Source organism: Heloderma suspectum, chromosome Z (genome assembly GCF_057233095.1).
Source record: "Heloderma suspectum isolate Gila_16-S chromosome Z, 16-S_ref, whole genome shotgun sequence".
Lineage (NCBI taxonomy): Eukaryota > Metazoa > Chordata > Lepidosauria > Squamata > Helodermatidae > Heloderma > Heloderma suspectum.
The window spans coordinates 12,306,529-12,320,590 of record NC_139476.1 but is presented as its reverse complement, the minus strand read 5'-3'; the positions used below and the strand labels follow the sequence as shown (position 1 = coordinate 12,320,590).

At 48.3% G+C, this 14,062-nt stretch overlaps 1 protein-coding gene across 1 annotated transcript in view; it reads left to right on the top strand.

Annotated features, from left to right (window-relative positions):
• The window catches only part of ADAMTS10 (ADAM metallopeptidase with thrombospondin type 1 motif 10), an 80,993-nt gene that overhangs the window by 15,968 nt on the left and 50,963 nt on the right, over positions 1-14,062 (top strand). The window contains exons 3-6 of the mRNA XM_084825529.1: positions 2,308-2,467; positions 3,843-4,060; positions 4,641-4,724; positions 9,945-10,090. Of these exons, the coding sequence (XP_084681655.1) occupies positions 2,308-2,467; positions 3,843-4,060; positions 4,641-4,724; positions 9,945-10,090 (608 nt within the window). The remainder of the gene's footprint in view (positions 1-2,307; positions 2,468-3,842; positions 4,061-4,640; positions 4,725-9,944; positions 10,091-14,062) is intronic.

Sequence of the window (14,062 nt, the reverse complement as noted above, 5' to 3'; positions counted from 1 at the left end):
CACAAACACACACCTAGCTGCACACACATCTGCAGCCCCACAGGCCTGCACTGCACACACACACACCCAGCTGCATGTACATCTGCAGCCCCACAGGCCTGCACTGCACAAACACACACCTAGCTGCACAACATCTGCAGCCCCACAGGCCTGCACTGCACACACACACACACACCTAGCTGCACACACATCTGCAGCCCCACAGGCCTGCACTGAACCCACACACCCACACCCCTAGCTGCATGCACATCTGCAGCCCCACAGGCCTGCACTGCACACGCACACACACACACCTAGCTGCATGCACATCTGCAGCCCCACAGGCCCGCACTGCACACAAACACGCGCGCGCACGCACACCTAGCTGCATGCACATCTGCAGCCCCACAGGCCTGCATTTCACACACACACACCTAGCTGCACACACATCTGCAGCCCCACAGGCCTGCACTGCACGCACGCACACCTAGCTGCACACACATCTGCAGCCCCACAGGCCTACACTGCACACACACACACACACACACACCTAGCTGCACACACAACTGCAGCCCCAAGGCCTGCACTGCGCACACACACTCTTAGCTGCACACACAACTGCAGCCCCACAGGCCTGCACTGCACACACACACACACACCTAGCTGCACACACATCTGCAGCCCCACAGGCCCGCACTGCACACAAACACGCGCGCGCACGCACACCTAGCTGCATGCACATCTGCAGCCCCACAGGCCTGCATTGCACACACACACACCTAGCTGCACAACATCTGCAGCCCCACAGGCCTGCACTGCACACACACACACACACCTAGCTGCACACACATCTGCAGCCCCACAGGCCTGCACTGAACCCACACACCCACACCCCTAGCTGCATGCACATCTGCAGCCCCACAGGCCTGCACTGCACACACACACACACACACCTAGCTGCACACACAACTGCAGCCCCAAGGCCTGCACTGCGCACACACACTCTTAGCTGCACACACAACTGCAGCCCCACAGGCCTGCACTGCACACACACACACACACCTAGCTGCACACACATCTGCAGCCCCACAGGCCTGCACTGCACACACACCCCTAGCTGCACACACATCTGCAGCCCCACAGGCCTGCACCGCACACACACACACCTAGCTGCTCACACATCTGCAGCCCCACAGGCCTGCACTGCACACACACACCCCTAGCTGCACACACAACTGCAGCCCCACAGGCCTGCACTGCGCACACACACCCCTAGCTGCTCACACATCTGCAGCCCCACAGGCCTGCACTGCACACACCCCCAGCTGCACGCACATCTGCAGCCCCACAGGCCTGTACTGCACACACACACCCTAGCTGCACGCACATCTGCAGCCCCACAGGCCTGAACTGCGCACACACACCCCTAGCTGCACACACATCTGCAGCCCCACAGGCCTGCACTGCACACACACACCCCTAGCTGCACACACATCTGCAGCCCCACAGGCCTGCACCGCACACACACACCTAGCTGCTCACACATCTGCAGCCCCACAGGCCTGCACTACACACACACACACCTAGCTGCATGCACATCTGCAGCCCCACAGGCCTGCACTGCACACACACACACCTAGCTGCACACACAACTGCAGCCCCACAGGCCTGCACTGCACACACACACACCTAGCTGCACACACAACTGCAGCCCCACAGGCCTGCACTGCACACGCACACACATCTGCAGCCCCACAGGCCTTCATGGCCATTCCACCAATTTTGCTGCAGAAATTTGTCAGTGCATTAATGGCAAAAAAACCTGGTGATTTTGTGAGAAGCATGGGCCTTGTTTTCAAGCAAAACCTTGGAGGAGGGTTTTGTGGTATGGAAGGAAGGGCAGAGGTGGGGACCAGGTTGGGGGCAATGCACCCCTGACCCCCAGAAGCTGCCCATGATTTAGCTTCATTAAGAGGGAGATTGTGTGTGGGGGGGTCAGTCTCCAGCTGTAGTTGAAATTGGGGAGGAGGCTACTCTGGGAAAGGGGTCTACATAAATTCTTCTCTGGTGACCAACTGCTCGTTTTTTGGAGTGCACCTTCCAACAGGCTGTGCAGCATGGGCATTTGCAAATGAAGTTAAGTATTAACTTAGCAGACATGGTTAAGTATTATCCAGTTGCTCCCCCATGCAAGGCAAAACCAGTCTGGAAGATTTTGCCACTCAGAGAAGATGTGGGAACAGGGCTATGTAACTATGTATCTTGTTTTGTTATTAAACATCATTAAATTATTTTGTTAATACAACTCCCCTCTACTCATTTTTCCAGCACGGTGTGATCATCATGGATGACGAGGAGTACTTCATTGAACCACTGACCCCCGGCGGTAACATCAGTGGTGGGCGTGAAAGTGAAGGGAGCCCCCATGTGGTATATAAACGGTCTTCTCTCCAGCACCCTCACATGGACGCTGCCTGTGGCGTGTTAGGTATGACCTGGGCTATATCAGTGCCACAATTTGGCACACAAATACAGTACAGTGTTGGATATAGAATTCCACTCCCTGAGAACCGTAGCTTACTTTTTATTTATTATCTCTAAAAGGAAGTTTCTAGTCCTTGAGATTTCAAAAATTCTGAAAGAATGTGTATGGGGTGATGCCTGGCGAAATCTCTAGAGCCAGAGGAGTGGCCAAATAAGATTTCCAGTTTGAGGGGTGGGGAGGAAGTTTAGCACAAATTATGCAAAATAACTGAGATTGTGCAAAATTTAGAACGTTCATCTGTTTTTATAAAGTGCCCTTCATCACTCCTCCACCACCATAGAGATAGGAAAACTAGTAGATAGATTGATTCTCAATGAATTCCACAGGTCTACTCTGCCCTCTTGTGGCAAGGAAAATCTACAGGTTTTCCTCACCTAGCATCACCAGTTTATTGTTATTTTTTACAAACCCTGCTCCTGCACCATTAACAGAAGCTTGGCGTGCAAAGCTTAATCTGGTGACGCATTGCCTAGCATGGAGAAAAACAATGGCGGAAGCATTGCCTAATTCAGGGATGGACATTTTGTGGCCCTCCAGATGTTCTGGCCTACAACTTCCATCACCCCTAGGCAGCATAGTCAATAGTGAGGGATCATGGGAATTGCCTAGTCATTACCTAATTAATGCCTAAGTTTCAGGCTGTTGTTAAAGAAACAGAAGCAGGGCCTAGTGAAAAAGTTGGCAACCCTAAACACACCTTTCTTTCTTTGAATTAAATTCACAGGAGCATTCATTCATTCATTCACTCATTCAGGTAGATACATGCAAACACCCCTTAGACAAACCCTTTCAGCAGCAAGCGTACCCCGAGACTTGGCCTGGCTTGTACCTAGCACCTTCCGCAGTCCAGGTCTGTTTTGAGATTCCCAGTAGCAGAAGGGGCATGAGCGTAACACGCTTGCTTTCTACACATAATCTTCCTTTGTAATTTCTCCTTGCTGTCTTTCTTCTGTATGATTGTGTTACTTCTGTGCTCTGCTAGGCTATTTTCTTGCTAATGAAACTTCTTTTTGACTTCATCCACTAGTGTGCTTATTGTTTCTGAATAGCCCAAAAGAACCATTGCCTATTGGGAAACCGGGGGAGCAGGGAGGGTTAAGCACTCGCTTCTGCCCCCACACACACACTAGGGTCCCAATCCATATCAGGCCCACTGCACCAAGTCTAGAATACAAGTCGATGTCTTTAAAGTGTGTTTTGGCCCTGAGAGTTTTCCAGGGAAGGTTGTGGCAAATTGGGGAGCGGCATTCTTTGCCACGCAGTGTAATGCTGTGGAAGAGGAAGGGAAGTCATGTGCCTCACAGCCATTTTCCCTCAGATGAGAAACCATGGAAAGGTCGGCTGTGGTGGCTACGGATGCTGAAACCCTCCCCTGTGAAGACCCTGGGCAACCTTACCCAACGGGGGCAGCTGCCGCTGAAGAGGTCGGTGAGCACCGAGCGTTACGTGGAGACCCTCGTGGTGGCCGATAAGATGATGGTGGGCTACCATGGCCGGCGGGACATAGAGCAGTACATCCTTGCTATTATGAATATTGTAAGTGTTACAACCAAGACATTTTTCCCACTGTCCTCATCACCAACCAGTAACCCTCCTCTTTGAAATCCCAGCCACTGACAGCTTCATCCTTCAGGTCCACACCTGACACATCTGCTGACTTAGATTTGTCACATTCACACGTTACACGGATGCACAGGAGATGACAGGGTTTCCAGCTCTCTTGTAGTTCCTCAGACTCAACTCAAGCTGTGGAGCCTGGGAGATAAAGGGAGGTGCCTAGCAATGATGGGGCAGAGTCCATTGGGCTAGAGAGGTGGAGCTTACTGCTGCCTGGACTGGTTGAGGCAAAAGATGGTGCCTGCTTTTATCTTCTTATGGGAAGAGGCTAGTGGGTGAGGGCAGGGTTTGATAGATATGTAGCACAGCCAATGGCAAAAGCTCCAAGCAGAAACTCGCCTTCCCCTTCCCCTGAAATGTTGTCCCCTCATTCTGAACTTTTACTCCTTCTCCTGCAGACCCCGGAGAAGGATGCTAAAAACTTGACATCTCGGATTGACCATAGAGCTGAACCCATCTTGTTTTTAACACTGGTCTTTCTTTGTTTTCTGGAGGTCAGGTTGCTAAACTTTTCCAAGACTCAAGTCTGGGCAATATTGTGAACATCCTCGTGACCCGTCTCATCCTGCTGACAGAGGACCAGGTAAGGATGGTTTCCCAAAGGGAAGAAAGAAGGGCAGCAGGTCACTGAGAAAGCAACCTGTGGTTCCCCTCATAGAGCCATTGTTACCATTTAGGCCATGCTTCTGCCCTACAAATTTACACTGCTGTCACACCAGATTAACCTTCATGGTTCCCCCCAGAGAATCCTGGCGATGGTAGTTTGGTGAAGGTGCTGAGATGTCTGTTAGCTTCCCTCACAGAAGGTGCTGAGATCCCTAGCTTCCCTCACAGAACTACAATTCCCTCAGTCCTCCTACATGAGAGAGAATAGAACTCTGTATACCTTAGAAAATGCCAGCGAGCTTTTATCAGCCTGGCATGGTGGAGAAATATTGATTGATTGATTGATTGATTTATAGGCTTCCAAGGTGGCTTACAAAGATATTTCTTAAGACAGTCCCCACCTATAGGCTTACCATATAAAAAAACACAACACAGAAAGAAAGAGGACTGGGAGGGAGGAGGGGAAAAAAGCAATGTCAGGCTCTAAAAATGCCAAAAAAAAAGCACTCCTCAATTCAAGCAATGATAAAAAAAAATACAGTATCTCCATTAAGGGCAAAATCCTGTGGGGATAGGAGGCCACCTCCGAACTCGGAGGTGACCGCCTACGCAATGCAGGGCAGGAGAAGCACGTTCCCTCCGTGCTTCTCCTGTCCCGCATTTTCGGCTAGACAGCCGATTTCAGCTGTCTAGCCGTGGGAAGGCAGAGCCGGGAAGGAGGCTGCTAGATGACAAATAGGATGTGTCGTACCGGATTTCCACCTTCCTTGCCCTGGAACACCCCCCCCCCCGAACACCTCATTTTGACCGCTCTGCACTCCTCTTCTGAGCACGGGGCCGTTCCACGCTGCCTGCGAAGCAGCACAGAAAGGGGGGAAAGTCGGTTCTCCGGGAACTGACCTCGGAGCATGGGCTTTGAGGTTGGTTCCCAGAAAACCACATATCCTACGGCCATCTAGCTGCTGACTAGCAGCCATGGGATTGCCTAAGTGTATTAAAAGAGTACACAAATACAAGATGTACAAAATGTACTGCAAGAATAGACATATACATTGTATACAATATCGAAAGTACTATAGACTGTTCTGTCCCCACTGAACTCCTCCTCTGAGGAGGAAGAGTCAGAGGGCCCCAACAGAGGGCGATTCCCAGTTCCTGCCAGGGCCCACACCGCGACAGGGGCCTGAATCCATGGAAGAGCTTGCTGAGGTCCCGGCTGCTCAGGAAGACGGGGGGCTCTGCCTTGGAGGAGGAGGCTGAGCACCCCCAAGTCCCAGGGAGCGATGGTGCCAGAGGAGGCAGAGGAACCTCAGCGAAGTGCCAGGCTGCAGTGGAGGTCTACTTCAGAGGGAAGGGACTCCTCGTGAGCAGGGCTCTGACTAGAGAGCTCTAACATGCTGCAGCTGAGCCCTGGGTGGGGCAACAGGCTCTGCTGTCAAAAGCCTTCGGTATCTGCCTAGCTAGTGTTGGAAACAGCACTGTTCTAGCAGCTATACTGCTGTGTACCTTGCCTCCTGAACTGTGCCGTGCGATTGATGCTCTGTTTGCTGACCCCCCTGGACTGCCTAGCAACCCTGATTCTGGACTGCGTAATGTACCTGACCGATTTACTGCGACCTCTTGCTTGTTATCGTGACCGCTCTTGCTGTTGCCTGATCCTCTTGCCTGACTGTCTAACCGACCTCTGCCTGCTCTTTTGACCACCTCTGCATTAGCGTGACCCCACGTATCTGACTGCTTGCCTATGCTTGACCATTTGCCTGCTTAATTGACCTCTCTCTTGTCTATATCCCTGCATTGGCTAACAAAGAGCCAGGACCCAGTTTAAAGTGGGACATAGATGGAGTGCTGGATGTTATCTCTGTTTTGAAATCTTCCTCAGTAAGAAAAGGATTCACATGCTGTATTGTCCCACAATGTTCAGACAAATGGTCTGATTACATACAATGGGAGCTCTCTGCACATAGCTGACGGAACTGTCATTAATTTTTCAGAAGGTCCCAGTTTATGTCTGAGCAAATTTAGCATGAGGCCTTTCTGTTCTTTGGCCTTGGCTGTTGCCAACTCATGTGAAGCTTTTGGCTGGGATTAGAGGTGTAAAATTTCCGGACATTTTGAGGCCATGGAGAAAAACCTTTTTTTGGGGTGGGGGGAGGGTTGGAAACAGAAATTTTGGGAAACATTTAAGAATAAGCAATACTTATTTTTAAGCACTCTTTGCAGATCTAAAATCACTCTGTTGCTTTAAGACAGCCCTCCTCAACTTGGTGCCCTCCAGATATTTTGGACTTCAGCTCCCATCAGCCTCAGGCAGCATGGCCAGTGGTCAGGAATGCTGGGCGCTATAGTCCAAAACATCCGGAGGTCACCAGGATGGGGAGGGCTGCTTTAGGAACACAAAGCAGCCTTTTCTGTTCCTAAAGTTATTTTATGTATTCCTTAGTTTGCTCATAAAATTATCATTATATTTTAAAACTTTTCAAAATAAACTCAGTAAATTTGTAATTCTTGTCTGAATATGTTAGAACTACATTAAATGACTGCTACAGCATCAGAAACACAGGACTCCACAGAACAAAACCCAAGCTGTCAAGAATGCACAATGGTGACTCTACTCACATGTTGGGAAACTGAGCGTAAATATTTATCAGTAAAATATTCTTTAGATCAATAATTTTAATAAGGAATGAAAGACTAACTATGCTGGGATTAAAAAAAACATTTTTCCCCATGTCTTCATGATTTCCAGACATTTTACATCTCTGATCTTTCTATAAAAGTGTTCTTATTATATAGTTTTTAGGAAACATTTTGGGGGGGAGTAAAGGCTGGGTAACACTATATAAATACTTTGTCTTACATTCTAAAATAAATGATTTCATAATCCAAAGCTATTTAATTTTTCTAATTTTTCAGAAAAAAACAAAAACAGTCGTCGGGATAGGGGTGGGGGGAAACACCTCGCCCCCCATGTTTCTCGGTATTTTTTTTTTAAGGCTTTCACATCTCTTGTTGGGATATTGATTATTTTTGTGATTGTATGTAATGTGGACAATTTATAGGAATGTTGTGGGACTATACAGCATGTGAGTCCTTTTCTTACTGAGGAAGATTTCGAAACAGGGATAACAGTTGGCCCTTTCTCTGCAGTACTTCGGATTAATTCTTTTTGTTGCCTTTACCTTGTTTCAAAATAAAATAAAGTTTCATGGCATATGCCAGTGGAGGCTGGGGGCTCCAATGTCAGTGGGGCAGGATGATGAAGGCACTGAGGATGGGAGCGGGGTTGCAGGGAAGGAGACCTGCGCAGATTTGACAGGCGTGAAGGCAAGAATCTCCTGCCAATTGCATCTCCGGCCTCTGCATTTCTCAATCAGAGGGAGAAGAGGATAAAATCCCTCCCTGCAACGAAGGGAGACACATCTGATCCCCCACCCCACCAAGCTCAGAAGCAATGTTCTCTGTTGATTCAGAGCACTCCATTAAGTTCAATGGGACTTACTCCCAAGGGGGAGCACTGGAATATGTTTAGTACATTTTTTCTATGTCGTATTGTATTTTAATACATTTGATGGAGATGCTGTATTTTTCTGTCTTTGTTTGAACTGGGGAGTGACCGGTATCCAACTGTGTCATTCAGTGTTGCGCTGTTGGAAACTAGGTTCCGAACTATGCTCAAGAGGGGAATCCAACTAAAGCTACATTTGTGTAAGTGTGTTTGCGCAGGCAATGATGCATTATGCTTGCACAAACCCATTGTGCAACCCATTGTGCATTTTTTTCTAATGGAAAAGAACGCACAAACCTTTTTAAACGCAGCCTGGAGCTCTGAAGAGAATCACAAAGCATGACAGCTGCAGCCACCACCAATTTCCCCAGAATGCCCGTGGGCTGTGGGCCAAGAGGCATTCTGGGAAAATTACGATTGTGATGCAGTCTCTTCGCCCAGTGTTCCTCTTTTCAGTGCTGGGCTGCTGGCTGTTGCCCTGTTGCCCACAGTGAAACTGGTGGGGGGGGGCACTGGATGGGGTGCTGGGAACACCTGCGGGATAATAACTTTGGCTGCTATGATGGTTCTTGGGACTGGATGCTAGAATCCTTCACTTGTCAAAACCTTTGGTACCTTAAAGAATTGTGTGTGGTGGTGCAGTAGTTTGGTGGTAGAGCAATGCAGAAGGGTCTTGGTATCTCCAGTTCCTTAGGTTGCAAGGATAGGGAATACTCATGGATGAAACATAGGAGAGAAGTCACCAGTTAGAGAGGATCAAGGTTGCAATGCATTGAGCCAATGTGGGTTTCCCATGGGCAGCTGGTTGATCACTATGCAAACAGAATGCTGGACTAGATGGACCCTTAGTTTGATCCAGAAAGGCTCTTCTTGTTTTCTAATGCCCTGACTTGGCATATAGCAACCTGTTAATGGAATAACAATATATTTACCCTCATCTTGACAGTAAAATGTCCAGGAGAGCTTAAAGAATTAAGAGAAGACAATAAATGCAATACCATGAGTCCTAACACAAGATTACTTAGGGAGCAATCTTATGCATGTTTAGACAGAAAAAATGTCCTGCAACTCCCAGAATTCCTTGGCTAGCCATGCTGCCTGGGCAATGCTGGGAATTGTAGGATTTTTTTCTGTCTAAACATGCATAGGATCGCACCCTTAAACAAGTTCACAAAAGGAAATTTTCCAATCCTCTTCCCCCACCCTCGTAAATAGTGCATCCCATCCCATATTCTGGAGGGAGACCCAATCTTCTGGAGAGTCTACTCTGGCACATAGGTGGCTGCAGGGGAAAGCCAGGGACATGAATCTTTCCTTCTGTGAATGCCCTATTAAGTTAAGAGCTCTTAGGGTCCAAGCCAATAAAGCATACAACATTGCTAACAAATACTTAAAAAAAAAAAAAAGCACAATTCAGAATAATATACCAGAGAGACTAAAAGTTAGCGAGTCAAACACTCACCAAAAAAGAAGAGTCTTTGCACTGTGGCAGAAAACCATCAAAGGAGCATAGGAAGGGAATTCCAAAGATGCGGTGCAGCCACAGAGAAGGCCCTGTCCAGTGCCCCAACCAAAAACAGGTCAGAATTTGGCATGGCATGAAGCGGAGCCTCTCCAAAATATTTCAATGAGTGGACCGGTCTATATGTTCATATATGTTCAAAGAATGTGATCTGTCATGTTCCCCAGCCAACTCTGGAGATCAACCACCACGCTGGGAAGTCCCTTGACAGCTTTTGCAAGTGGCAGAAGGCCATCGTGAACCGCAACGGCAATGGAAACGCTATTCCGGACAATGGCATAGCCAACCACGATACTGCCGTTTTGATCACCAGGTAAACCGGAGAGGTGGGATGGGGCTGAAGGAACAGCTTGCCCTAGAGCTGGAACAAAGCCCCGTCTCACCCCACTTCTGGCTTTGATTAAAAACTAGCGAATGGACCCAGCCTTGAATGGGTTGAGATAGCTTTTCAAGCCTCCCCCAAGCAAACTTACCACATTGTGCCCACCACATCTGGCTGGAGCCATGCCCACTCACACCCCTAGGCATGGCCCCTGCTATGATGTACCCAAGGGAGGGGTCTGCCCACTCCATTCCCTGCCCCACAGTAGAGGGGAGAAAGGAACCATATAATGCTGTCCCTTCACCTACCAATTTCCCCTGGCTTCAACATGTATGGACTGCAAAGTTCTTAGGGAAGTTCCCCCCTAATGACTGAAGATGTTACTGCAGGCTTCAACCACACAGAGAGCCAGCATGGAGTAGTGATGAGAGTCTCGGACCGGGAGTCAGGAGATCCAGGTTCTAGGCCCCACTGGGCCATGGAAGCTCCCTGGGTGACTTTGGGCCAGTCACAGACTCTCAGCCCAACCTGCCTCCCAGGGTTGTAGTTGTGAGGATAAAATGGAGAGGAGGAGGATTGTGTACGCCGCCTTGGGTTCCTTAGGAGGAAAAAAGGTGGGATATAAATGTAATAAATAAATTGACACACTACAATAATTTAAAATTAATGCATTTAAAAAATAACCCTGAGACACATGCTCCTAGGGTCCCTTAATATGCATGCCAAGTACAGGGGTCTAGATTTCACAGTCTTGGAACTATGGTGCTGACGGACAGACATGCATCCTCTTTTATTATCATAGATAAAAGCTCTTACTTTGGTTTATTTATTTCTAAATGTACGATTTGACTTTCGGAGCACATAGGGATGCCAAAGCGACTTGCAATTAAAAAATAAAAACTTATTTTAATTATTAAAATTTTGAAACATCACAAACAGCAGAATTAAGAGCAGAGAAGGTGTTGCCTTTCTTCTGTTCCTTGGACATTTGCTCTACTTCTCTGCAATGGCGTGTGCTATGCCAGGTCTGGCTTGTGTCAGGACAAAGTTGTGAAATGCCAGGGAGCGAGTGCATGGCCTTGTAGGCCCCTTCCAACCCTACTATTCTATTCCATGTGCGTGTGCTCTCTCTCTCTTTCCCCCTCTCCCTCTCTCGTCTCGTGGGATCTGTGTCTCTCCTTTTTCTTTCTCTTGCTCCACATATGCAGGATGTGGAATGGAAGGAGGATACTATCTTGGACTACCTTTTGCTTTTGCCTGTTCAAAGGCCTGCCTGTGGGGTCCCTGAGGCTTACTTGCAAAGCCAAGCCTTGGATGAGATGCAGTGTGCCTCATTAAACTGTCACTGTGTCTTGTAAATTCCTCATAGACTAATAACATCTTGCTTTATTATGGGGTACCCTTCCTTCCTTCCTTCCTTCCTTCCTTCCTTCCTTCCTTCCTTCCAGAAAGCACCAGAAATTAGAGAGCAATGAGCCAGCAGAACACGCTAAAAATTAGGCTGAAGCCAAAATGTCTCCCCGCTCATTTTGCTGCCAGGTTTGCACATGGCAAAAATTAGGAGGCCACATCATCAAAAGCAGGGTGGTGGGGAGGGGAGGACCAAATGGGAAAGAAACTGCAGTGAAAGAAGGGCCTTATCAGCATTGGAAATAGCCCTCTGGATGGCCAGTGGCAGCCATTTTTTTCCCAGGAGTACCCTGGGAAACATGCTATGTGTTGACAGATTGTTGTTCCCAGGGAACCTATGAGAAACTGAAATGGTTGCCGCCAGCCACGCAGAGGAGTGCCTCTTCCGCAAAACTTGTGGTGGCAGAGAAAACAGATGAGCTGGGGGTGGGGCAATTTGGGGTCAAATCCCCCCCCCAATCAAGCCGAACATTCTCATCATAGAACATGAGGCTTCACCTTACTCAAACAGAACAGCAAAACACGAATGCTTCTGTGCACTCTGTTTGTTCTGTGGGGCTGGGTTTGTGGGGCTATACATATTATCAGAGTGTCTGTGAAAGAGGGCAAGATTAACAAGGTGTCTCTCCCCCCGCGTCCCCGTCCCTGGCACAAGGCCTCACATTTCTTTAGGTGCTTATGGACACAGGGCCATAAGCACCTAAAGTGCATGTTTAGACATACCCAGAGAAGTCATGAGCCAAATCATTTGCTGATAGCGGCTTTGTTGCCACAGGAACATTTGGCAGCAAAACCCCTGGAGACTGCAGAGATATTTAGATGTTGCAAGCTTAACCAGCAGCAGGGCCAGTCCTACCATTAGGCAGAGTGAGGCAGTCGCTGCAGGTGGCAGTTGCTAGGAGGCAAGGAGTTCAAGGAGAGAGCTGTGTGCCTGTCAGCCTACTCTGTGCCCCCTAACTTAGCCTGCTGCCTTCATGTTCAGTGGAGAACGTTGTCCCATCATTAGTGTTGAAGACAAATCCATCTGCCAGTCCAGTCAGCTTCTGTACATGGAGTGGGAGGGGGGCACCATCTTGACCTTTGCCTCAGGAAGCAAAATATCTTGGGCTGGCCCTGGCCAGCAGGAAAGGGGAACAGTTAAAGCTGGACATGGAACATACACAGCAGTTTCGCATACAGAAGAGGGGATTCATTCACCCTTCTCCTGAACCTGTTTGAAATCCCTGAAATCCTGTCTACTCCCCATCTCGCCTGGACCCTCAAGGGAGACGTAGCCTGAGTTGCCACTTCCATCAGAGCTGAGCTAGCCCCATTATAAAGTAAACCTCCGTGAAACTCATGGAGCTCGATCATGTGGGCCAGTATGCCTTTGGCTACCATTTGCCAGGAAATAACCAGCTTTCCAGAAGCTTCTGGTTGGCCCCTGTGAGATGCAAGATGTGGAACTAGATGTACCTTTGGTCAGATACAGCGGGGCTCCTATGTTCTTAATTGTAGCTAAATAAAACCTCCACGTTCAGAGGGAGTCTCTCTCTTCATTATACCAGTTTCTGGCAGGGTGGGGGACACAGTTGGGAAGAGCTGTTGTCTCTGTCCCCTGGTTGCATCTGGCTGGTCACTGTGGACAGCAGAATGTTGGCACAGAGACCTTCGCTTATTTGTTCATTATTTATTTATTTTCTTATTTTCTTAAAATATTTTTATCCAGCTCCTCGGCCAAAAAGTTTCTTGGAGTGGCTTACATGCTATCAGTACACTAAGACTGTCCCTACCCGCAGTCTAAAATAGGCATAAACCACAAGGAAAAAGAATGGGGTGGGAAGAAGAAAAATTAGTCTTTTAGCAGGGCTGGTAGAATGGCCCTGCATCCCCTTTCTTCTCCCTCTGTACACCCTGCTGGCATTTGGTTGGATCCAATAGGGCTTTTCTTCATGCCCTTATGGAAGCTTTTCAATATTGGCAGCAGTCAATATTTGCCGGCACCTGATGGGAGAAATGGCAACCCACTCCAGTATTCTTGCCAAGAAAACCCCATGGAACGTATCACAAGGCTAAAAGATATGACGCTGGAAGATGAGCCCCTCAGGTCGGAAGGTGTCCAATATGCTACTGGGGAAGAGCAGAGGGTATTTCCAAGTAGCGCCAGAAAGAGTGAAACGGCTGGGCCAAACCCGAAAGGACACTCAGCTGTGGATGTGTCTGGCGGTGAAAAGAAAATCCGATGCTGTAAAGAACAATATTGTTTAGGAACCTGGAATGTCAGATCAATGAATCAAGGTAAGCTGGAGGTGGTCAAACATGAGATGGCAAGATTGAACATCGACATCTTGGGAATCAGCGAACTCAAATGGACAGGCATGGGCGAATTTAATTCAGGTGACCATCATATCTACTATTGTGGGCAAGAATCCCTTAGAAGAAATGGAGTAGCACTCATAGTCAACAAAAGGGTGGGAAAAGCAGTACTGGGGTACAATCTTAAAAATGATAGAATGATCTCAGTACGAATCCAAGGCAAACCATTCAACATCACAGTAATTCAAGTCTATGCCC